Raw genomic sequence first — 23,638 nt, 5'->3', positions numbered from 1 at the left:
TGAATTTACATAGCAACTAAATACAAAAGTGGACAGCCAGTAGATTTCAGCTTCTCATTCAAGGCTTATGCTCTGAATCATTGCCCCAGACAAACTGGAGGAAAGTGGTAATCAGAGATTTCCAGGTAAGACTCGGTCTAGTGGGAGTTTAGGGACAGCTGCCTTCATGGACGGGGATTATCATCCACACCATCGCCAGGAGTTTGGTTTGATCTGGGTAGCAAGCATAAAGAAACCTGGAGTGTGTCTTCAGGCCTGCACTCAGCTGCCCTTCTCCTCCTTTCCTTTCAAGAGTACAGTACTAAGAGCGGGAACACAGCCGTGTGCACTTCACTGCTGAGTGTGCAGCCCTGACAGAGGGACCACACCTGTGTGCACTGCACTGAGTGTGCAGCTCTGTGTGTTCTGCTCTGCCGAGCACTTCAGCGTGGACAGCAGCTCATGAAGCACAGAGGCAGAGGGCATCAGTTTTGGTGTCAGGCAGCCAACAGTTCAACAATCGCTCTGTTTCTTACCACACTCTTGCAAACTGGAGTTTGTTACTGTGTGGCCGAGTACCTTAGAAATACAAGGGTCACATTAACCGCTTGACCCCGCTGTTGAGAGAATTAACCTAGTAGGTGAAATTGTGTACAGAGCTGGTTAAGTGCTAGGCATTTGATAAGGATTCTGTTGCTAGTGACACCTGGTGTCTCTCACACCTCTGTTTAGCCAAGGCATTGTAACATGTAATTATAGCTAACTATATTAGATGATAAACCTGTGCTTATATTGTTAAGTGTTTGTGGACAGTGGTCAGGTTCCCACTGGTAGGCTATACTAATATCTGATCATTGAGATAATTAGGAGATGGTATGTGAAGATAACTCATGGCCACACAGTATTTTTGACTTCCCTGCAGATTGTTTGCTCTTTGAGAAAGATTTTACCTTAGATTTTTCAACTCTCTCGGGCATTTACTTTTGAGACATAGTAATTAAATACAAGTCCACTTGCTTTTAGGGTGGACCTCCTTGGCATTTAGATGAATCCAACAACTTTTCTGGACTTTGTCTGTCTGCTGAGCTCAAGGAAATAGGTGTGGGCCGGTGGAGCAGGAAGGGACCAGTCTCAGAAATGACCACCCTATATATTTTTATTTTACTGGGAGTCTTCAATGTCTAAGACAGTAAGATGGGAGGGCGAGAGAGAAAGCAGGGAACCGAACCAGGAAAGGCACAGTTAGTAGTACTGTCTGACAGCTAGGTCAGCTGAGGGAATCGGCTCTGGCCGAAGTAAGAGTTGCTTCGAAAAATCTGGTCGGTGACCCGATTCCCAGACTCATCTTCAGCGTCATCGCCACTCGACTTTCGATGGGCATTCTGGTATAGCACAGCACACACACCTGTGAGCCAGGCAGCCACGGTGCCGGCAGCGAAGATGCAAAAGCCGATGAGCAGTAGGAAGATGTAGTCTTGGTGGTCCAGGTGTGTGATGCACATGTACTGGAGAGGGTTCCCCACCCGTGTGATGGGCCACCCTGACAGCTCAGTGGGCTCCGTGCACGTGGCGTTCTGGCCATCTATGAAGAGAAACACAGCAGGCAGGGTGCTGAAACAGTAGGCTTCCCATTATTCTAAGCCAAAGGGTAAGGGTGTTTGGAGCTCACGGCTCAAAATGTGGCATGTGGGCCAACAGTGCTGGTGTTGTCTCTACCTTGTTAGAAGTGCAGACTCTCAGGCCCACACTAGGCTATCTGAGTTACCTGCTTCTCAACAAGAATCCCAGGGTGTTTGGTGGCATACAGAAGTTTGAAAAGTGCTGTGCCCAGGACTTACCCCCAGGCTTAGCTACACACAGACCATGATAATGCTCTTTGCTTAAGGCCCTCTCTAATGGAAGGAGAGACCCCAACAGAGGGTTGGAAACTTAAAATGGAGTGTTGGAATTTTTGCACTAAGGTTAGCCAGCTTTCTCCTTTCTCTTTTTCACCTACCTTCATCCATTTCCTGGTCCCCTTCCCTGTACTGGAGCCTGAGCCCGCTCAGGGACTACTTTATGGTTTGAATGCTACTTGTCTGCCTAAAAGACGTATATTTGGAAACCTTAGTTCTCAGCTGTTGGTGCTATTGAGTGACTGGCCCGTGAGGGGCTAACCTTGTGAAAGGACTCATTAGCTCTTAGAGAGGGCTTAGTTGGAGGAGTTGGGTCTTACAGAAGTGACTTGAAGGTTGTATCTTTACCTTGGACCCGTGCTCGCTGTCTGCTCCCTGGCTACTGTGGGTGAGTAGCTAACTTGGTTCCACTCTGTGATCTCTGCCTTAATACTCTGCTTAAACCCAGGCTCACAGCAATGGGATCAAGCCATTTTAGGCCGAAGGCTATGAAATAATGAATCAAAGTAAATCTCCATTCCTTTAAAATTGTTTCTCTCAGGTATATTGTCACAGTGATGAAAAGCCAATTGACAGAGACCATTAATATTGCCCGAGAGTATCGGAAACCATTTACTTCAACTTTAGGGAAGGACAAGATTCCTGGGAAAGTCTCTGGTGTGTTCTTTGTATGCAAGTCTGGGTAGCTCAGTGTGAAGATTTTGCCAGTAGGCAAAGCAGTTCTAGTCCTTAGCAATGCTATTGACACTCATCAGTTGGTTGCATGAAGGACTTGAATCCTCAGTCACTTTTAACAGCTGATGCAGCTCCATGGATGCTTCTCTAAGTGCCTCCCTATATCTAGTAACACGTACTTTAGTATAGAGCAGGAAAAGAGGCTTCTTGAGCTACCTACAGGATTCAATCCAAAGCGTCACTTACCAGTCATGTGGATTTTGGCAGTATAACTCACTTCCTCTCTCAGCCCTACTTTCCCATCTCACAGGCACAGACAGTGATGTGTATTCTCAGGGTAGTTAGCAGGGTTGACAGGCATGGCTGAGAAGACAGGCTGCTGTGCCAAGTGTGCACAATACTTGGAACACTGTCCTCAGCTCTGTTTTTTCTAGCTCTGGGTACTCTGCCTTGCTGATGCTGAGGTGTATGTTGAGGTACCCATGTAAACATGCCCAGCATATTTGTGATGAATAGAAAAGCTCCAGCCCAGAGTCAAGACCAGGGTTTGCCATGACCACAATCAATCATAACCATAACTGCTATTGTCTAAGCTTTCAGTGTCGACTGACCTATACACTTTATCTCATGTAATGCTTATAACCATCTTGCTGTTTATAATATTTTCATCTTTGTTTTATAAACAAGGAAATGGAGACTTAGGAAGTTCCATGATTTGTGGTTCTAGGTAACTCAAAGTCTCTAGCTAACAGAAAGCCAGGACTGAGCTGTTCCAGGGCGTGTAGAGACATGGGGACTACAACCGGAAGACATTACAGAGAAGACTCTTCTAACTTTAGAGTAGGAACTGTGCAACTATGTGGTGGCATCAATGTCCTTGGTGACAAGGAAGTTGGGGAAGTGGGTTTGCTGGGAAATCCCAACAGAAGCTAGAGATAGAATCATAGAGGAGGAGGCTGGAAGGACGCGCGTGGGTGTGGGTGTCTGGAGAGAACAGTGGGAGGGATTCCGTTCCTGCCCCTTTCCCAGCGGTCTGGTAGGAGAGTTACAACTGGACGCAGATGAGCTGTTGGAGGAGGCTGTAAACCTGGGGTACAAGACTGTGCCACATTCATTGCTTGCAGTGATCACCAAGGCAGGAGAGGAAGCCATTTCCCTCTACACTGAGTGTGGCAATTTACCATGGGCTACCCTGCTCTGATTGATGTGATTATGTGGAGAGAAAAGGGTCTGTGGACGTGAAGACTTCCTGGGCTCTGTCTGAGAGTTCAAGAATGGAGCTGGGAGGAACATAACTGCTGAAACTTCCAGGGTTCCATCCAGACAGGATTCCCAGGTCACCTGCTCAAACTGCCAGAGAAAGACAGATTTGAAAAAGGAAAACGTGGGATTCTGAGGGTCGGAGCTGTGTCTAGGGGTTTATCTCATTCTATTTTTAAAAAGATTTGGCTTTCAAATTGGGGCTTGGGCGGCAGAGATGAGACTAAACATTAAACACACACTTCCCCATTTCAGAGCATTAACTTTGAAAGGAGCAATTAGGCAGTGATTTTAATGCATTGTTAGGCTGCTGTGCCAGTGAGGGGTGTGGGTGGCTCTGTTAGGAGGGAGGCTCGGGTTTTTTTCTACAGTTCCCTTCTCTCCCCTTCCCCCATCACATCACTGTCAAGGCTGAGCTCTCTCAGTCTCTCTGCTCTGTGCTTCCAAGTGTACCAGCTATGGTCCATGTCACCCACAAATGCTAAGCTGCTTCCCTCAGGTTTAGCTTTGTCTAGACTGATATGATCCCCTTGTGGGCCTCTGAATAACACCCGCAGCACCTGTCCTGTCTCAGCGGCTGCCCACGTTGCCCTTCCTTCCTTGCTGCGCTCCTTGTAGCTCACTTTTTCACCAGTCTAAGCATCTTAAGTGTTGATGGCATCTTGCCCTGGCCCTCATCTGTAGCTGGCTGTGTCCTATAGCTCATGGCATTGACAGTCTCTTTCTTCAGTCTTTGCCTGATCAAGTTCTTCTCACTCTGTGAGAACTAACCCTAAAGCTTCTCTACTCCTACAGGTCATAGGACATGCAGTTGGTTGTCTACAGCCTGGCCTGGTATCATTAGAAAGCACACGCCAAGTCTTCCCTGTGTGCGATGCTTATTTACATGACTGCTTTTTCTAACTACCAGAGGGAGTTTTAGCTCTTGGAGATGTAAAATATATCTGATCTTTATTTTTATTAATAAGAGCTATTATTCACTGCTATTTGTAAGTATTTGGAGAATTTTTTTTAGTAATTTGTAAAGATAATTGGATTCTAGTTAAATTCTTAAAGACAATTGGATTCTGGTTTAATTCTACTGTTGGTAGAAACATGTTCTGTCATTTTGAAAATCCTTAGAAATTTTTCGATAATTTGCATTATGGCATAGCATCAGGCCAATTTTAGTAAATTTTCTTTGTTCTGAAAAATACATTTATCTTTATTTAGTGTATTGTTCTGTTTAACGTCCCTTAGATTAACATCCCTTAGATTGTGGTATTATAGAGATCTGCACCTTGCTGACTTCTAATTTAAGTTTTATCTTTGTACGTGTGTGTGTGTGTATGTGTATGTGTGTGAAGGCTGGAGGTTGACATCTTCTGTTAGTCTCTCTCTTATTCATTTGAGACAGTCTCTCACTGAACCTGGGGCTCACTGTTGTGGCTGATCTGGTCTGCCAACAAGCCTCGGGAATTCGCTTGTCTGCACCCCTCCAGTACTGGGTTATAGAAATGTGTGGCCATGTCTGACTTTCATCATGGCTACTGGGGATCTAGTCTCAGGTCCTCATGCCTGAGCTGTAAGGACTTTACCCACCGACTCATCTCCCCAGTCTCCCCTGCTTACTTCTTAATCTATAATTATCGATTGTCCCTGAGTTCTTGTTGGTTGTCTATTTGTTCCTGTGAGAAGGAATTTTACCTTTTATAGACACATTCTAGTTCCAAACCCTCACCTAACAGTCAGTGTTCCTTTTAGTTCTGTCCTATTTTAACCTATGTTAAAAAGATGCATAGAAAGTTATATCTGTGCTTTTCAGTTATTGACTAATAGCTCTCAATGTCAGGAAAGATTCCTGTTGTAAAGGGTGCCTTCCCCTTACTGTGGCTGGACTGAATTCCTTTCGGCTAGTGCTTGCATTGCTTATCTTTTCCATTCTTTTAGTGTTTCAGTTTTCCTATATTTAAAGTACGTTTTTGTGAGCAACTTACAGCTGGGATTTTCCCTCCTCCCAGGCTAGTAAAACTTTCTGTCTGTCCGTCCATTGACATTGTATCTAGTACTTACTTGTTTTCCATTTATTTCACTTATGTCCCATTTCTTTACTTTTTTGCCTTCTTGCTTATTATTTAAATCTACTTTCTTAGCTTGTTGGTACTATGTTATTTTTCTAATCTGATTTGGTGACTTCAGAGATTATATACCTGTGTACTGATGGTGGGATATTTGATGTGTGCCAGGTATCACATGAAGCATTTGTAAAATTTAGCTGTAAAACCTACTGTAAACCAGCTTGGAGGGTTGATTTAAATATTCCCAGACTAGGGAACGAGTAAACTATAGTCTATCCTTCCCTCTTACTTAGGGCTGCCACCTGCTATCCTCTGACCAGTTCCAAAAGGCTCCTTTCTCATTATGGATGTATATCTAGGCCCCTGATAGCCCTTCTTTCAATTACTCCAGTGGGCCCAGAGCATCTGCCCCAGTTAAAACTCCCAGGCACAATTACAGATGTTATTAATGTTTAACTACTTGAGAATAGTTCCAAAGGAAACATTAAATATCACCTTGTTTATTTCTGCACAGAGTGTCTTACTCACAGGCAGTAAACATGTCTTCCAGAACCAGGTGTGTGCAGACACCAGGGAGTCTGTGTTTCAGAACCACATATGAGCTGTAAAAGGCTATGAAGCCTCCCTTTGAACTTGGGCTCCTTCTCAGAGGAACCTTTCTTTGGCTTGCAGAAAAGATCATAGTTCTGGGCAAGGGCCATGCTCCGGATGTCCAGGTATTTGGTACAGAATCAAGCAGGCCCCATGCAGCCTACATCCTATTGTGTGCTCAGCGAACTCTCTGGGCTTTGGTGGGGGTGAGCCTCAAGGAGGTGGCAGGGTACAAGGAGAGGATGGAATTGGAGGACATCCCTTCATTGACCTCCCGAAACACCAATTTTTATTTCTTTTTTCCATTTCTTTTCCTTCCTTCCAGGTTCTTTCCTTTCTTCCCTGCTGTACTTAGAACTAGTGCATAGTAGGTAACATTTATCACTGAGTGAGATTCCTAGCCTCTTTAAAATGGTTTGAAATAGAGTCTCATTAGGTTTCCCAGTCTGTGAACTCATTCTGTCTGTATTCCAGGCAGGTTTGGAATTTAGCAGTCCAACACTAAAGCTGGTGGGCGGGCAAGGCCTTTACCATGGCTTTATGAATCTTTTTACTTCTGACGTGGGTTCTTCTGCCAACCAGGATCTCTGTTTCTTCAACACCCAGTGACCTTCCTGTGATGTCCTAAGTCGGGGCTCACCAAACTACAACCTGTTTGTTTTCATAGTCTTTTCTGTCATTAAATTACTCTGTGCTGGCTAGTTTTATGTCAGCTTGACACAGCTAGTATCATTTTAGAAAATGGAACCTCAATTTAGAAAATGACCCGACTAGATTGGCCTGTGGGCAAACCTGTGGTGTACCCTCAGGAAACAAGCAGTTTATAACGTTTCAGGGGTGAAGGGCACTGCTATTCTCCAGTGAACCAGGAAGAAACAAGGAACTCTCCTTGCTCACATCCCATATTCAAGGCATAAGCAAACACTGTGGGTGCCGCTTTCACTATTTTGTGCCTCAGTTCTTAGTGTTCTTACCACATGCAGTGTTACCCTGGTCTGAGTCACCATCCTCCCTCACTTACCCCCCTTTTCTGACAACCTCTCCTCCATACAGCAGCAGGAGCCAACCGTCAATCACAAAGCATGTTACTACTCTGCCAAAAACCCTTCCAGGGCTCCTTGTCATATTAGAATACAACCTGGCACTTCCGTGGCTTGTTTGCCGTGTGGTCTGCCTTGTGACTAGTTGTTTCTGTCTCAGTCCTTTCCTCTCCCCTGCTTCCCTCTACTCCAGCCACGCTCGCCTTCTAGTGGTAAGACACATTCCGTCTTAGGATCTTTACCTTCGCTTGTCCCTTGTCTAGAAAGACCCTCCTTACCTCACTTTCATTCTCCATGGCTTGACCCTCACCTTATTCAGCTCAGAAGCCACCAACTGGAGACCTCCTGATCTGAAACAGCTACCAGAGCTTCTGTGCTTGGCCCTTGGAGCCCTTTATTCTAAACCGTCTTCCCTTTGCTGTTCTCATTTTGCTTGAGTTCGATGATACCAGAGACTGTGATTCTCCATATGTGTATTTAATGGCGTGTTCTCTAGTCTGAATTTACTAACACTCATTGTCTCACAGGAATCTGTTGCTCAGGAGACTCAAAAGTTGGGCTGGTTATCCTTAGCCTTCTTAGCACCCCTTCTTCAAGAGCACTGGAAGCGCCAGGAATGGGAAATAACAGGACTTGTGACTGGGCTTGAGATACCTAAGCTGACCAGAAAAGAGGATGGACAGGGCTCTGGGAAGATGAAGTGAGTGTCAACGGACTCCAACTGGCCCTAACTCCCACAAAGCTCCTTCCCCCCAAATATGCACAGGCATCGTTGGTCTTTCACACAGTCCCCTTCTACTGCTGTTAATTGTAACCAACTGAATGATAAGAAAAATGGCTTCTAAATAGCCTCCAGCTGTGACAGACTGGTCCCTAGAAAAAGAGCTGGATGTGGGGTAAGCAGAGAAGACCCCAACTACATCTCAGTAGCTGATAAGGGTTACCTTCAAGCAGGCAAAGCTAAGGTGGAGTGTGGCTGCTGGTGCTGTTGTAAGGTATTGGGGATCAAATTCAGGGTCTCACATCTACTCAGCAAATGTCCTACTACCAAGGAATAGACTGACCCCTGATACACCTGCTGTTTGTTTTGTTCTTGAGACAGGGTCTCACTGTGTAGCCCTGATTGACCTAGAACTTGATACAGACCAGACTAGCTTCAAACTCACAGAGATCCTCTTGCCCCTACCTGTAGCCTGAGTGTTGGGTTTATAAGTGCATGGAAAGAACTGCCTGGTTTGAAATCACTTTCATTTAAAAACTACTTGACTGGGCTGAGAAAAAAAATCTCATTCAACCCAGGACTATCATGGCAAAACTACTGGCTGCTTAGATAAACAAATGTGAGGACCTAGTCTAATTAACAGCTACTAGACTCCATCAAGGGTCTAAGACAAGGAAAACTTACAAGGTCAGAACATAGCAACTCCAGCAGGCACTAAATCTCACACACAGTCAAGATTAGTATCTAAAAGGTCAGAGACATACAGAGGGAGGCTTCCGTTACCTCTAACTGGGGGGCCAGTATGTAATTATTTCCCTGGTTGGGCCATGAGGATATGCAGTGTTACCCCCAATTGACTTGGCTCTGATATGCTCAGAGAATTAACCAGTCTGAACAGAAATCACCCCAGTCTTTGTCCAGTTTCTGTCATCTTGCAATCCCCCCACCACACACACACACACACACACACACACACACACACACAAGCAGCTTAGTGGCTGCCCACACAGGTTCCCCCATTGTCTCTGGAAGCTGCCCTGACCACTTTCTTCTGCAATAAATCTTTAGCTTTGGAAGTTCCCTTTGGTCTCGTTAATTTCTCATTTCCCCTTAGTACAGTTTGCTTTTCCTTTGCTTATACTCCCGTGAGTTCACATATTTAACCATCAAGCATGAGGCAATGAACTAGAGAGCCTGTCCCAGGTTGGCACCTTCAGTTCCTGGGTCACAGCTCTCTGGACCCCAAATCCTCACTGCCCTGAAAGGAACTGCATTTCTGCCATGGTGTGCTGTCTCACCGCAGGCCTAAGACAATGAGGTCAGTTAATTCTGGACTAAATCCTCCCAGCTCTGAGCCAATACTCACGTTCTCATGCTAAGTCGGAAATGTCAGGTATTTTACTATGGTGGTGGGAAGATGACTGAGCAAGTGTGCAGCTCAGTGTATCTCCCACAGTCATCCTAGCTGAACCTTAGGATTCGTCCTTTACTTTTCTCTTCCTCCAGTTTTCCCAATTTTATTCATTCATTTGATGCAGTATTTATTGGGCATTTTCTCTTTGTCAGACTTTGTACTATTTTCTAAAGGTGCAGGCATACTGTCATAGTATATTAAGAAGTTAAGTTAATACAAATTTATTATCTATGCTTTTGCCAGAGAGGAAGTATAAGGAACCACGAAAAGGCCAGTTCAGTCCTAAGTCCTATTGTTTCTACCTTCCAAATTCTTTCCTATGTCTCTACACCTCCATTCCCACTGCTGCTAATAGGCTGTTCTCTGCCTCCTATGTGTCTACAGGGGCTAAATTCCTAACTCTGTCTCCAGACTTGCCTGCCTTTCAAGGCTTCACACGATCCCAAGCATGGTTCCCAGATAATTAATTATTCAGGGTCAATTAGGATATACCCTCATCTCACTTTCTAGTTGCATCCATCATGCTGGATTCCTCCAGGATAAGATGCTCTTTATCTGTAGAGATGAGGAGACTCAGGTAGGCTGTTCTAGTCAGCCTTTCACTGAAGCTTTCCAGAAGCCTAAGTTTGCTGGGTGGTTTGAGAACTCACATGGAGAAATCTGGTGCTTCACCAACTGAAAGACCTTTAGACAACTTACTCTCTGGGATCCTCTTTGGGTTGAGTAAGGGAGCCTATCAGAATCAGTAGTTAGCCATTCTTTTGGGGGGTGGTTTAATCACTTCCCTTTCTGCCCCTGTACTGCTCTCAGAAAGATGATCATCTAGCATTAAGGCCAGGGAGTATTTTATAAGACACGATAGCCAGGCTGGCAGAACAATTGATAATGTTTGAACCATCTGTTGCATAGAAATTAGTTCTCTTTTTCTCTCAACTCCTCTTCCCACATCTGCCTCTGGTCTTTATTTCAGTCTGTCTGGTGGAGGAACCTGGAGCTGGGTTAACATTTATAGTGAAATGGTGAAGGACCTGAATTCATTCTGGAAATCTAAGTTTTGACACAGCTAAGGGTAACTTTGTATTTGGTGTGTTGAAATGGGGCCCATTATCTCATTACAGCTGCCTGGATACCGGATGAAATAGCCTCAGAATGAAACTAAGATGTTCTCTGCTCAGATGCTTCCAAAATGATCTGGACCAGAAGCAGCACATGACCCAACCCATCTGCTCCCTGCAGATGTCCCTTAGTTGCTTTGTGTACCCACTTCTGTGGTACCCTTGCCTAGATTCCCCCTTGACTTTTGGGCCCCACCGCTGGGCTCGATTAGAACTGCCTAAGGACTACAATGTAAGAGTTGACACAAAGGACCTTGTGTCCTAAAACTGCTCCATTCTTAATTCTGGTCGCCAGTCACTTTCTGAATTCTTAATTTCTGATTGTTTCCTGTCAAGCTGCAAATGCCCGAGAGGGAAACATTTCAAAACATTATTACCCATTAGCATCTCAGTGTGAATTAATTTCTTCTCTACTTGGAACAGCCCCAGAAGCTCTAGAACACAGAATATTGACAAAGTCTCTCAGAGAAGTGGCCTAAGGACACTTGTATTGGCAGTTGGATGAATCAGAACTCAGAGTGGGATTTTTGTGCTCATTAGAGTTTAAGGATCTCTGTTTGGGTGTGTCAGGCCTGAGAAGAAAGACTGGGGCACTTGCTCCCTTGTGGCAGAGGACAAATTGACGGAGCTTAACCCTGGCGGTAGAATAATGCCAGCATTAGAAGCTTCCTGCTTCTTAATTTCCCTTGCTAACTGAGGTTGTAGCCATCTTTACTAGGAATACCTCCATCTCCATTTTGACCCTGCATGCCCTTGTTTGTCTGGGATCCTGTCTGTTGAGCATTGCTCTCTTCTATCATGAATATCTACTTTTTCTATTTAGAAGCCTGCCAGATCAAGGGTCTTAGAGAATTTCAAGTTCTCTTCTCCCACTTTAAAGACAAGAAGGGTGAGGGAGTAGTTCTCCTAAGGTCACCCAGTGGGTTGCTGCAGCTTTCTGGCTTTCCACTCTGTTTTACATCTGTCTCTTCTGTCCCCAGGTGGTCTTACTAGGCAGGAATTAGGACCTCTTTGTGCCACAACAATCTTCACACATTTTGCACACATAGAATATAATAAATGTTCTAGGGGCAAATAGGTTGATGTGCACAATAACAAAAGATGCTGTAAAAATGGAGAACAACCTGGAACCTGGATGTCTGGACACATCCATGCTGGGCCAGACTCACTGGTCACTTACCTGTGAGGACACTGGCTACAGGTTGGGTATGAAACAGTTCCTAAAATCTCATGTTGACAGCTTGATCACCAATGTAATGTTCAGCTGTGGGGGCTTTGGGACGTGACTGAATCATGGGTTCGTTGACCTAATCCGTGAGTTAACTCATTGAGAAATTCTTAATTTGAGGCCAGTATTGGAAGGAAGTAGAAACTAAAATGTGGGGCCTCGTTTTAAGAAGTAGGTCACTTTGTTGTGGGTCCTTCCTTCTTTATCTCTCTGCCATAAACCTAAAAACCATGGAGCCAGTCAACTGTGAACTTAAATCTTTGAAATATAAACCCAAACAACTTTTTTCTCTTTTAGGTTGTCTTCTCAGACATATTTTCATAGCAAAACAAAACAAAACAAAAACCCCAAACAAACACCAACCAACCAACCAACCAACCTACTAAATAGCTCCTCCAACACAAACCTAACACACTACGGATTCTAAAGCCTCAGTTTCCCCAGCGCTGCGAGAGCCACTGTCCTGTTTGGCTAACAAACAAACATGGAATAACAATCAGAAATGCAGTTCCATGGTACTTCAAATTTCAAGAGCTCAATAGCCACATACAGATAATGGCTACTGTATTGGATATCACATATAAAGTGTTTCCAGTGCTGCAGAAACACCTGTTGGGCTGCTTTGGGCCTGACTTTGGGGGGGCAAAGGGGAAACAGACATAGAGACCAGGAGCTCAGAGATGAGTGAGGTTTTGGAGAACATCCTAGAAATATTTAAGCCTGTCTCACTAGGGCAAACAAATATCCCAGAGAGAATTCAATTGCCACTCTCACCTTCAGATAGCCCTAATGACTGGAAAATTACAGCTGCGGCCAGGAATTAGTTCACCTACTTGCTGACCTGGGCTAAAAAGGAACTGGAATGCACGCATCTGTTTTTAACCCTGTACTCACCAAGGCTCAGCAGGATACCTGACCACTGGCATATCAGGACATGCTTTCATTTCTGCTGTCCTCTGCATTTGCAAAGTGAACTGTGTAAGACTGAATGCTTTCATGTGTCTGGTTAGAGTGTCGTAGAATTTTGTTTGAGTAATACTTTCGATAATAGTACCAAGTGTCTTGTTAATTTGGGAAAGTTTCAATATTCCTGTTTTGTGCAGTATTATGATGAATTGAGGTGAGCAGAACATTCCAGTTTCCTGCACAGCCTCCCTTGCAAGGGGTCCCCTGAGCCCAGGATGTGATATAAGAGAAAAGGACATATCCTCATATATTTTCTTAAGACCCCTTCATTTTCTTTCAGCACCTCTGTTTCCTTCAAGGCTTTCCACTGCTGCAGAATTCGTCTTACTAATTAGAAATCCCAATAGTCTATCCCTTCCTCTTATAGGAGAGCTGATAACAGTGCAAGGATACTTGTATTATCCTCCTCAGGAAGTTAGTATTCTTGCAGGGACCTTTTTAAAGTCATGGCATTGGGGGCGTGAATATCCTTTATCTAACTTCAGCTCAGTAGTAGGCAGCAGTTGGGAGGGAGTATTGGAGTGAGGCTTTGCTCAGCACTTGCAAGTTGCAAGGCTATGCCCCCCCACACACAGTTGGGCTGACTTTCTTGCCTACTTCCCTGGAAAGCTGTGCCCATCTATAGCTGCCTCTGGAAGTGGGATTTTCTCTAGGGTGAGCTTTAAGACCCAGACTCAGTGCAGGCACAGCTACTTTGGGTGCTGCTCTACTCTGAGTCTCGTAACTCACTGATAGGTAACCAAGTCTTGATTTTGATCTTCACTTTGACTTTCTGAGAGTCTGTGTTCACAATTTATCTAATAGTCAACTCCTTCCAGGAGTCCCCTCGCCTCTTTCCTCGTGCATTACAATTCTGGGATTTAATGATCACTTTCCCAAATTCTATGCACACCCAATCTGTGTCTCTATAGTCCTGTTTCCTGGACAGTATTTTGTGTGTTGAACCTTCCTGAAGTCTACCCCTGTTCAACGAGCCACTTGGCAGACATCCTCTCTACAGTACTATGCATTTGTCGTATGTCTACAACTGTTTACAGAAGGTTTATGAAGTGTCTTGCTTAATGCTAACAGCAGTTCCTGAATGTTCTCATCTCATCATTATGACAGGCCTAGGTAGGCTGGTGCTATTATTATCGATGCCTTAAAGATGAGGTGATAAATTGAAGGTCAGAGAGGTTAAATGACTTATCTGATATCTTATAGACAGTATCAGGCTGGTATCATAATCCAAGTCTATTTCTCTTCAGAACCTGAGCTCTCAGCACTGGGCTCGGCTGTCTTGCATGGTGACTGCCCATCACTTGTAGCCAAGGTTGGTTTAAGTGTGTGTCCAGACATATACTGGCTCCAGATTTATTTAGGTCTGTTGTGCCCCAGACCTTGAGACACATATTTATGGTGCTGATTTCCTAGGGTCACGTGAATCTCCACATATGGCCCCTCTGAGCCTGGCGTTAGTTAGACTCATTGGCAATTGTTTGGTAATGGGAGTCACTCAAAATACATTTGAAGGGATGAACAGATGAACTAAATGGTAGCATGGTAATCTGTTAGTTCACTGCTTTTTAAAAAAATTATGTTTTAGATCCATATCTATTGCCATGCACAAAACTCAACTTCACATGGATTAAAGACCTCAACATAAAATCAATGACACTTAACCTCATAGAAGACAAAGTGGGAAGTACACTTGAACACATTGACACAGGAGACCACTTCCTAAATATAACCCCAGTAGCACAGACACTGAGAGAAACAATTAATAAATGGGACCTTCTGAAACTGAAAAGCTTCTATAAAGCAAAGGACATGGTCAACATGGTGCCTACAGAACAGGGAAAAGATCTTAACCAACCCCATATCAGACTGAGGGCTGATCTCCAAAATATACAAAGAACTCAAGAAATTGGTCATCAAAAGAACAAATAATCCAATTAAAAAAACAGGTACAGATCTAAACAAAGAACTTTCAACAGAGGAATCTAAAATGGCCTAAAGACACTTAAGAAAATGCTCAACATTTTTAGCCCTCAGAGAAATGCAAATCAAAACAACTCTGAGATTCCATCTTATATCTGTAAGAATGGCCAAGATTAAAAAAGAAACAGAAAAAAACAAAACAAATAAAAACACTGATGACAACTTATGCTGGAGAGGATGTAGGGTAAAGGAAACCTCCCTCCATTGTTGGTGGGAGTGCAAGCTGGTACAGCCACTTTGGAAATCAGTATGGTGATTTCTCTGAAAATTAGGAAACAACCTACTTCAAGACCCAACAATACCACTTTTGGGTATATATCCAAAGGATGCTCATTTGTACCACAAGAACATGTGCTCAACTATATTCATAGCGGCATTGTTTGTCATAGTCAGAACCTGGAAACAACCTAAATGCTCCTCAAGCAAAGAATGGATAAGGAAAATGTGGTACATTTACACCATGGAGTACTACACAGTGACTGGGAGGTAAAAAATGATATCTTGAAATTTGCGGGCAAATAGATGGATCTAGAAAACATCATATTGAGTGAGGTAACACAGACCCAGAAAGACAAATATAATGAAGTGGCTTTTAGACATAAAGCAAAGAAAAACCAGCCTACATACAATTCACAATCCCAGACAACCTAGACATCAAAGAGGATCCTAAGAGAGACATACATGGATCTAATCTACATGGGAAGTAGAAAAAGACAAAATCTCCTGAGTAAATTGGGAGCATGGGGGTCATGGGAGATGGTATAAGGGGAGGGGAGAGGAAGGGAGGAGAATAGAAAAAATATATAGCTCAATAAAAAACTATTAAAAAATTATTTTTATTTTATATGTATTTTACGTGTTTGCCTGCATATATTGTAAGTGCACTGCATGTATGCAGTGCCTGCAGAGATCAGAAGAGGGTGTGTTAAGCCGGGCAGTGGTGGCGCACGCCTTTAATCCCAGCACTTGGGAGGCAGAGGCAGGTGAATCTCTGTGAGTTTGAGACCAGCCTGGTCTACAAGAGCTAGTTCCAGGACAGGAACCAAAGCTACAGAGAAACCCTGCCTCGAAAAACCAAAAAAAAAAAAAAAAAAAAAAAAAAAAAAAAAAAAAAAGAAGAAGAGGGTGTGTTAGATCCCATGGAACTGGAGTTATAGACAGTGGTTAGCTTTTCTGTGATTGTGGGGAGCTAGGGAATTGAATCCAGGTTCTCTTCAAGAACAAGTGATCTTCCTGAGACATCTTCCCAGCACCTCACTTGTTGCTTTAGAAGGTACGTGTAGACTGATGTTGCAGCAACATACTGCCCTCATACTGCGCTACAGGGACCATACAAATGCTAAGAGATAGTATCTTCTCGCATCAACAGAACCTCCCTTTTACAAACTGGATTCTCCTTTACAACCAGGCTACTTTGTGTCACTGATGTTCTTCCTGTGTCCTGAACTGTGGATATCTGAGAGAGAAGTGTGAGTTCCTTCTAGAACATGTCAAGCTCACCATTTTGCCAGCAAATGTAGGATATAAGTAGGGGAGATTGCAATTGAGAGTTCACTAGGGATGTAAATCTATAGCAAAAGTATTTCTACCCTGTAGAATAATTACAGGAGAGTCAAGTGAAATAATGCCTGCTTTGCGTTAAATGTTACTAAAGGATGAGAGGCATCTAGTGAATTTTACTGTGTGTTCAATTTGGTGTATGTTTGTGTGCCTGTGCATTTATACATGTGTGTATGCTATATAGATGTAATTCATACACACACACACACACACACGCACTTATATATGGTGATACCTACCTTTGTGTTTGTGTATATGTTCATGTGTTTTTATGTATATTTACATACATGTATGATCATAATTTTGTATTTTGTTTTTTTCAAGACAGGGTTCCCTGTGTAACAGCCCTAGTTGTACTGAAACTCACTCTATAGATCAGGCTGGCCTCGAACTCACAGAGATCTGCCTGCCTCTGCCTCCCAATTGCTGGAATTAAAGACGTGCGCCACCACCTCCTGTCTCATGCTCCTGTTCGTGTGTGTGTTCACACATGTGAGAAAGTGCAGGGAAGAAGGAGGAAGAGGAATGAAAGGATTAATAGAAAAAATATATAGCTCAATAAAAACTATTAAAAAATTATTTTTATTTTAGATGTATTTTACGTGTTTGCCTGCATGTATTGTAAGTGCACTGCAAGATGCAGATGAGGACCAGCACTAAAATAGACTGTGTGAAATCTGTAAAGGTAAAGGAATATTGCAATTACTTTGTGGTAGTGACTGTTAACAACAAAAATCTTTTGTGAGTCCTAAGAAGTAGACAGATATGAAATAAAACTAATTTAGTTATAGTTAACTAACCAGATGTAAGATGATAGTGATATGTTTTTCAGATTTAAAAAATAATGCATTCTCATAAAGACCTTGCTATTTCATCTATACTTCCTGAAGGTTGGTGTGTTAGAGGTTTGACCCCTGCAGTCCATGCAGCTGTTAGTAGGTGGAGGCACTTGTGCAACTCTGTGCGTGCCCTTGAAAGAGATACTGGGACCCCAATCCCTTCAGCAGCTTCCTCTGCCACAGGCTTTCACTGTGACACATTGCTTTGCTTTGGGTCCTAAAGCAGATCATGGAACCTCCAAAACTCTGAGCCAAAATAAGTAGATTTTCCCAGGTATTTTGTCAACTGACCCTAAACTGCATAGCTCAGACTTCAACTTGAAATCAATTAAAAAACAAAACATTTATTAGTGGTGTGATTTTGGTCAAGCCAGCCTATGTCCTCATCCAATGGCAGGATTAAAAGTATCAGTTTTGGTCTCTTCCACAGGCTAGTGGCACAGAATTTATCTAAGGTTTGGTGTATAGCCAAGCAAAGAAAGTGAGACCTGTGAGGAAAAGCCATCTCTGTTGCAGAGATGTCTGCAATGAACAGGAACAGTGGGATCGTGTTTCTCCAGGAAGTGGTCTGGAAGACTACTCTGGGCCTCTGGACAGCAGAGGGGGTGAGTAGATCCGCAGCTGTGGGTCCCAATGGCTGGTAGAGGAAAACGGTGTCTGCCTTTTATCCATGAGGGATTTATGAGCTTGGCAAGACAGATTTGCCTTCTGCTGTCTTTGAAAACATATACTGAAACAGACCTGTTTTGTAATCTTGTTCAATTACGGATTGAATTGAATAAGGAGTCCAAAGGAGTCAGCCTGAAAATTCTGAGAAGACATAACTGTAAAAGCGGAATTTGATTAAGGAGTATTACAAGAGGGGTGGAAGCTTGGTGAATTGCATGGTAGGCCTGGGAGCTGGAAGAGAAGGTGAATTGCCACGGTGTAGTCAGCTAGGATAGGAAGTTGCCCTGGCAACCTGGTGATCACTAGTCGAGGAAAATTTGCCTGTATACTTGGATCATACAGATACATGACTTGCACAAGGTTGGGCCCGTCAACGTTCTGTGGTGAATGGGGCTTCTAAGGTCTTACCCCTACCTGAGGAGCTTTTGGCAGTTAGTGGTTACCAGGGAAGGGGAAGACATTTTCTTCAGCGACGTAGCCAATGATAAGTTGCCCATGTTCCTGTATTTCTATAAATACCTTGCTATGCTCATGTGAATGACTCTAATTAAACTCATCGATTTCTCTCTCTCTCTCTCTCTCTCACACACACATATGTGCTCTCCCTCTCACACACACATATGTGCTCTCCCTCTCACACACACGTATGTGCTCACACACAGGACACGAGAGAAGGGAGGCTAGCTGGAAAGAAGACAATTAGTAGGAATAGAAGAGGGTAAGAGACATGATGGGGGAGTGACCGTAACATATGTGATTAACAAGTGCTAATTAACACATTTGATCTCTAAAAATGTGTATGTGGGGATTTGCTTTGGTGTAATAGCCAAGCAAAGAAAACGAGACATGGTGAAAAACTGTCTCCTTTGCAGAGATTTCTCTGGCTGTGGCCAGATAAATTTGGGGATGGGCAGGAAAAGGCGATCTCTTTGCATCAGATACATACATGAACTGACAGGAACACTCACATTTAGGAACTACATTTAATGCACAGAAGTTGGCTGTCTATTAGAGTGATGGATACAAGGCATTCTCTGACTCTTAGGGAAGACGGCCCAGATGGTATCATTGCCCCTGCCTTCAGTCTTAGTCTATTGGGGAGGCTTCTGACAGTTACATTTCCTTCTTGTTGATTCTAACCATTCCAGCTCAAGTCTCCGGCAGCCGAGTCAGATGCCTTCTTAAATTCTGCCTGGGAATCCTGGTTTGCTTCACTCTAGTGTACTTTCTGCCCGGAAGGCTTTTTAAGACCTGGCCACTGAGAGGTCTGGAGGGCAGATTTTCCTTGTGGTCATCATGCCCCTCTTCCCACAAGTTCTTGCCCTGTCATTCTTGGCCAGGAGTTGCCAAGTGAGGACAATACCAGTGGCTCAGGGCTTTCTGTAAGGGGCTTCATTTCTCTGAAGCTTTGACTTCCCTGAGGTTGAAGGATATAGCAGAGCCTCTGGGAAGAAGCTGTGAGGCATTGGGGAACTGAAAGAGCCATGGCAGAGAGGCTTGGGTCAGTGCCCAGAGTGGTAGCACCCAGCTTGGGACTCTCCCGGGTCAGGATCTAATCCTAGCCTCAGTCAGCTTGACACTGAGCGCTGTGATCTGCCCTCTGAGTCACGCTCCTCTCTCCTTCCTAGTGAGGTCAGCATTTCAAAACAAATCAGACTTTTCTTTTCTCCTGTCTTCTGCCGTCCCTCTAGCTCCCATGCCCCTCTCCCTATGGAACTTTCCCTTCCACATCTCGCAGTCCAGTTGGAGTCTCTCTTACCTCTGAATGGCTGAATTTATTTTAGACCGTGGAAAAATTCAGTCACTGCATTAATCAAATTAACACAGTGTACCAGTAGAGCCCAGTGTCCCTGAATTATCTGTTACCTTACAACTACAATACTTATCATTTACACACACTTTTTTTGGCTACAATTCTGCAAATTATATAATATTACCAGTTTTATGGATAGGAAACTGAGGTGCAGAGAAATGAGATTTTTCTAAAGGCAGACAATAGTAGGTGACACATTTGAACTCTGAATTCTCATTCCAGAACCTTTCCTATGAAGCCCCCCAAGGAGGGGCCAGGTCAAACAACAACAGTGCTTTGAATTATTTTCACCCAGCTTTCCCTCCCATTCTGGCCAGCTTTTGACTTACCTTTTCAGAAACCAACTCCTCCTATTCCTTCACATCCTCTTCCCCACTCCCAATCAGTCCCTCACCTGGGTGGTCCAATTTGGACACTAATAAGTAAATGGCGAAGTTCAGGAAAGAACAGTTGCACTTCCAGGGGTTTCCACTTAGATACAGGGTCTGGAGTGCCACCAGGTGGTGCAAGGCCTCGTGATCAATGGTCCGCAATCCGGTGTTCCTGAGGTCCAGGTACCTCAGAGAGGTGGTGTTGGCAAAGGTGTATTTGTCAAGGGACAACAGGTGAGGGTTGTTGGAAATGTTCAGCCGCACCAGGTTGGTGAGCACCGAGAAGCTGAAAGGGGAGATGGAGGTTAGGTTGTTGGAGCTGAGGTCAAGGTAGATGAGTTTGAAGACCCCGATGAAGGTATAATCCATTAGCTCTCGAATCCGGTTGTTCTGGCAGTCCAGGTAAACAAGGTCACTGAGGAATCCTAGCTGCAGAGCTGGTAAGCTAGCGATTTTGTTATTGCTCAGGAGTAGCCTCCGGGTGTTGAGAGGAATGTTCAGTGGGTATTCCATTAGCTGCATACCTGTGCAAGATACTTCTTGGGCTTGACACAGACAATTGACTGGGCAGTTGGACCCTGATACCAGCCCCATTCCTAGAGAAAAGAGTAACAACTGGGGGCCAGCGCCTGAAGCAAGGGACATAGTAAGAAGCCACGGTTCCCCTCCTTCTACCTTCCCGAGGGCGGGCACAAGCTGTCCTGATCTGAAGGCTGCCGAGGGGTGGGGCAGGGCAGGGGCTGGGTGCTGGAAAAACTGTAACACTCTAGCTTTGTGCAAAGCAATTTTCCATTACAGGAGAACTGAACAGAAGTTGAAACGCGAGGCCCAGTGCCCTGCTGCCGGCTTGGTGACTCTGCCGCTTGCTCAGTCCGGAGTGCTGTTGGAAGCTTGCCCACTTGGCGACTTTGAAAGGTCTCACCCTTTCCCTGCCTTTGTAAGTGAAGGGGAGCCAGGGGAGAGCCACATGACAATGAGGTTGCCAGTTGACACTTTTGTGATGTCAGCAGCCTCAGGAGTCTCCCAGGCAGAGGGAAAGGTTCTTTTCTCAGCTCTTCTTCTGGGTGGTGTGGGGTGTTTTGTGTATGTAGGTAAGCTTGCTCTCTGGAGGAGTTGGGCATGTGGCTGCAGGGGACAGGCATGAGGGTACCGTGTGTGTGTGTGTGTGTGTGTGTGTGTGTGTGTGTGCCAGTACATGCTTGGAGCATTCATACCAGCTCCTCACAGACATGTCAGAGAGGATTTGACTAGATTGGAGCCTCTAACTCATAGGAGGGACCTGGGGTGCCTCCAGTCCCATCATCCTTTCTGATGAGCAGCTCTCAGAGTGGGTATTTTCACGGGCTCTGAATTTAGAGGGGTGCTAGTTGGTTTTAGAAGATAGGAAAGGGGTTTGCCTCTTTTGTAACAAAGCAAGGGGAATTTCTCTGATAATGTGGGACTCTAAGATTTTATTTCAGCCGGGTGGTGGTGGCACATACCTTTGATCCCAGTACTTGGGAGGCAGAGGCAGATGAATCTCAGTGAGTTTGGGGCCAGCCTGATCTACAAAGCGAGTTCCAGTACAGCTGGGCTGTTACATAGAGAAACTCTTATCTCGAAAAACAAAACAAAAGATTTATTTTCTAGATTGTATGTATACATCCTTCTTTACATTTGGAGAGAGAGAGAACACAGTATTTTGAAAAGACTTTTAAAAAAAAAAACAATTGTAAGGTACTCTGCTTAAAGCCCAAATGCACATATTAAAGCCAAAACTAAAATTGAATGTGATAATACGAATTATTTCTTATTTCTTGTATTCACTGAGAACTTTAAACACAGTGAGTACTTTTCTATTGCCGCTTCTGTGAGTTTTTGGAGGCGTGGGGTCTGGAAGCTTTCTCTGGGATGTGTAACTTACTCCATGGGGGAGGCATGAGGTCAGAAGTGAAGAGACAGCACCTTGGGAATTAAAATCATATACTTACGGAAAATAGGATCGTACTCTTTAGAGAGTTCATATATAATGTAGGTGAAAATATTAATAACTCAATAAAATCTATATTTAGTTTAACATAGTGCCTGGCACTAGGCATATAATAAATATTTATTGAATGAATGATGCGTGAATGTCTCTGAAGGTTTGCTTCCTTTTCTTGCATTTCTGCCAAGAGAGAAATTAATAAAGTCAAGTGGATTCATGGCTAGTTAGCTAATGCTTGATTTTGTTTACTGACTCAGCATTTCTTGGGTGACTGGCTGGGAATTAACACGATGACTTAGGGATGTTTACTAAATTGAAAGTGACCTTCTTCCAGCAGAAATTCCAAACACTTAATGTAATGAGCTAAATGATAGTTGTACTAATTGAAACAAGATTTAATTGATAGGGAAGCCAGCCTTTCTTTATAATTAAAATAAATTCTGTTAAGAAACAAACAAACACAAGCAAGTCTTTCCCTAGAGCTTAGAAAATTGCCCGTGAGATAAATTTAGAACATAAAAGTCTATAGAAGGAGATTAATCTCCAAAGTGGCCATTTCCTCTGGGAGTTGCAGTGCAGTGTGCTGCTCAGGCGGGGTCTCCTAGGGACACTTTATTAGGTGTGGGTCTTGTGTGCTGGCCACTTTGTTTGCATGCGTGATGGTCGCTGACTGACCTCCAAAGCGCTCAGAATGCTTTGACTTTCTACTCTATCTTTCTGAGAACCTTTTAAATTACAGTGATTTATCTATGTATATTTGTGATGTTTATGTGTGTGGAGACAAGTGTGACATTGTGCACATGGGGGTCAGAGGACAACTTGCAGAAATTCTCTTCCAGTCTTTGGGTCCTGGTGACTGAACTCAGATCATCAGTCTTGGTGACAAGTAGCTTTACCCGGTGAGCCACCTCACCAGTCCCCCACCTTTCTTTTACACCATTCTTCCAGGAGGACACCGAGGAGTCAGGTGAGCTGAGTGGTCATGGGCAGGGTTCTACTTTTAACTCTAACTGATGGAGAATTCCCAGTGTAATGGTCCCTTCCTGGGGCCAGAAAACCTCTAAATGACTCTCTTGTTGACTAAAGGAGCTTCTCTTATGATGACAGGGCAAGGTGACACATGGCAAAGTGGTGTTTCTGAGACACTGAAGTTCTCTTGGAGTGGGGGATGGGACTTACAAGACAGGCTGCTAAGGGCCCTCACAGGTTTGAAACTGCAGCTATGAAAGCAGAGGACAGATGCTGATGCTTAAGGCCACTTGCACAAGGTAAGCAGCTCTCATGTGCTCACTGTTGAGAATTCTGCGAAGCTGCCTTGCTTTAGGTGGTAAGGGAAGTTGATGTGGGCATACTTTTGTTTGCCTAAGAAGAAAAGAGCAATGGGGAATAAATATGCCGTTTTATTCAAAGTGTTAATGGGCTCAACCGAGGGCTCAGATGGAGTTATCAACCAGTGGTACAGAGGCCAATACATTGTTTTTTCTTTCATAGCAGTTAAA

At 44.0% G+C, this 23,638-nt stretch overlaps 1 protein-coding gene across 1 annotated transcript; it reads right to left on the bottom strand.

Moving 5' to 3' along the window:
* Window positions 1-1,241: 1,241 nt before the first annotated feature.
* Window positions 1,242-20,818, bottom strand: Lrrc52 (leucine rich repeat containing 52). Its single transcript, XM_057769123.1, has 2 exons — window positions 20,197-20,818; window positions 1,242-1,561 (listed from the first exon to the last, which is right to left on the bottom strand). The coding sequence occupies exons 1-2, from the start codon at window positions 20,816-20,818 to the stop codon at window positions 1,242-1,244; spliced, it is 942 nt and encodes a 313-aa protein (XP_057625106.1).
* Between the last annotated feature and the right edge of the window lie 2,820 nt (window positions 20,819-23,638).

The sequence above is a fragment of the Chionomys nivalis genome, chromosome 5 (genome assembly GCF_950005125.1).
Source record: "Chionomys nivalis chromosome 5, mChiNiv1.1, whole genome shotgun sequence".
NCBI lineage: Eukaryota > Metazoa > Chordata > Mammalia > Rodentia > Cricetidae > Chionomys > Chionomys nivalis.
Note: the sequence above shows the minus strand (reverse complement) of the source record. Positions and strands in the feature narration are given on the sequence as shown.

Bases quoted from the DNA above. Each gene is read 5' to 3' on its own strand.
- Lrrc52 (XM_057769123.1), bottom strand. From the start codon at position 20,818: ATGTCCCTTGCTTCAGGCGCTGGCCCCCAGTTGTTACTCTTTTCTCTA. The intron at 1,562-20,196 runs GTGAGGGACTGA...TTCTCTTCATAG, and splicing joins GTCCAAATTGGACCACCCAG to ATGGCCAGAACGCCACGTGC.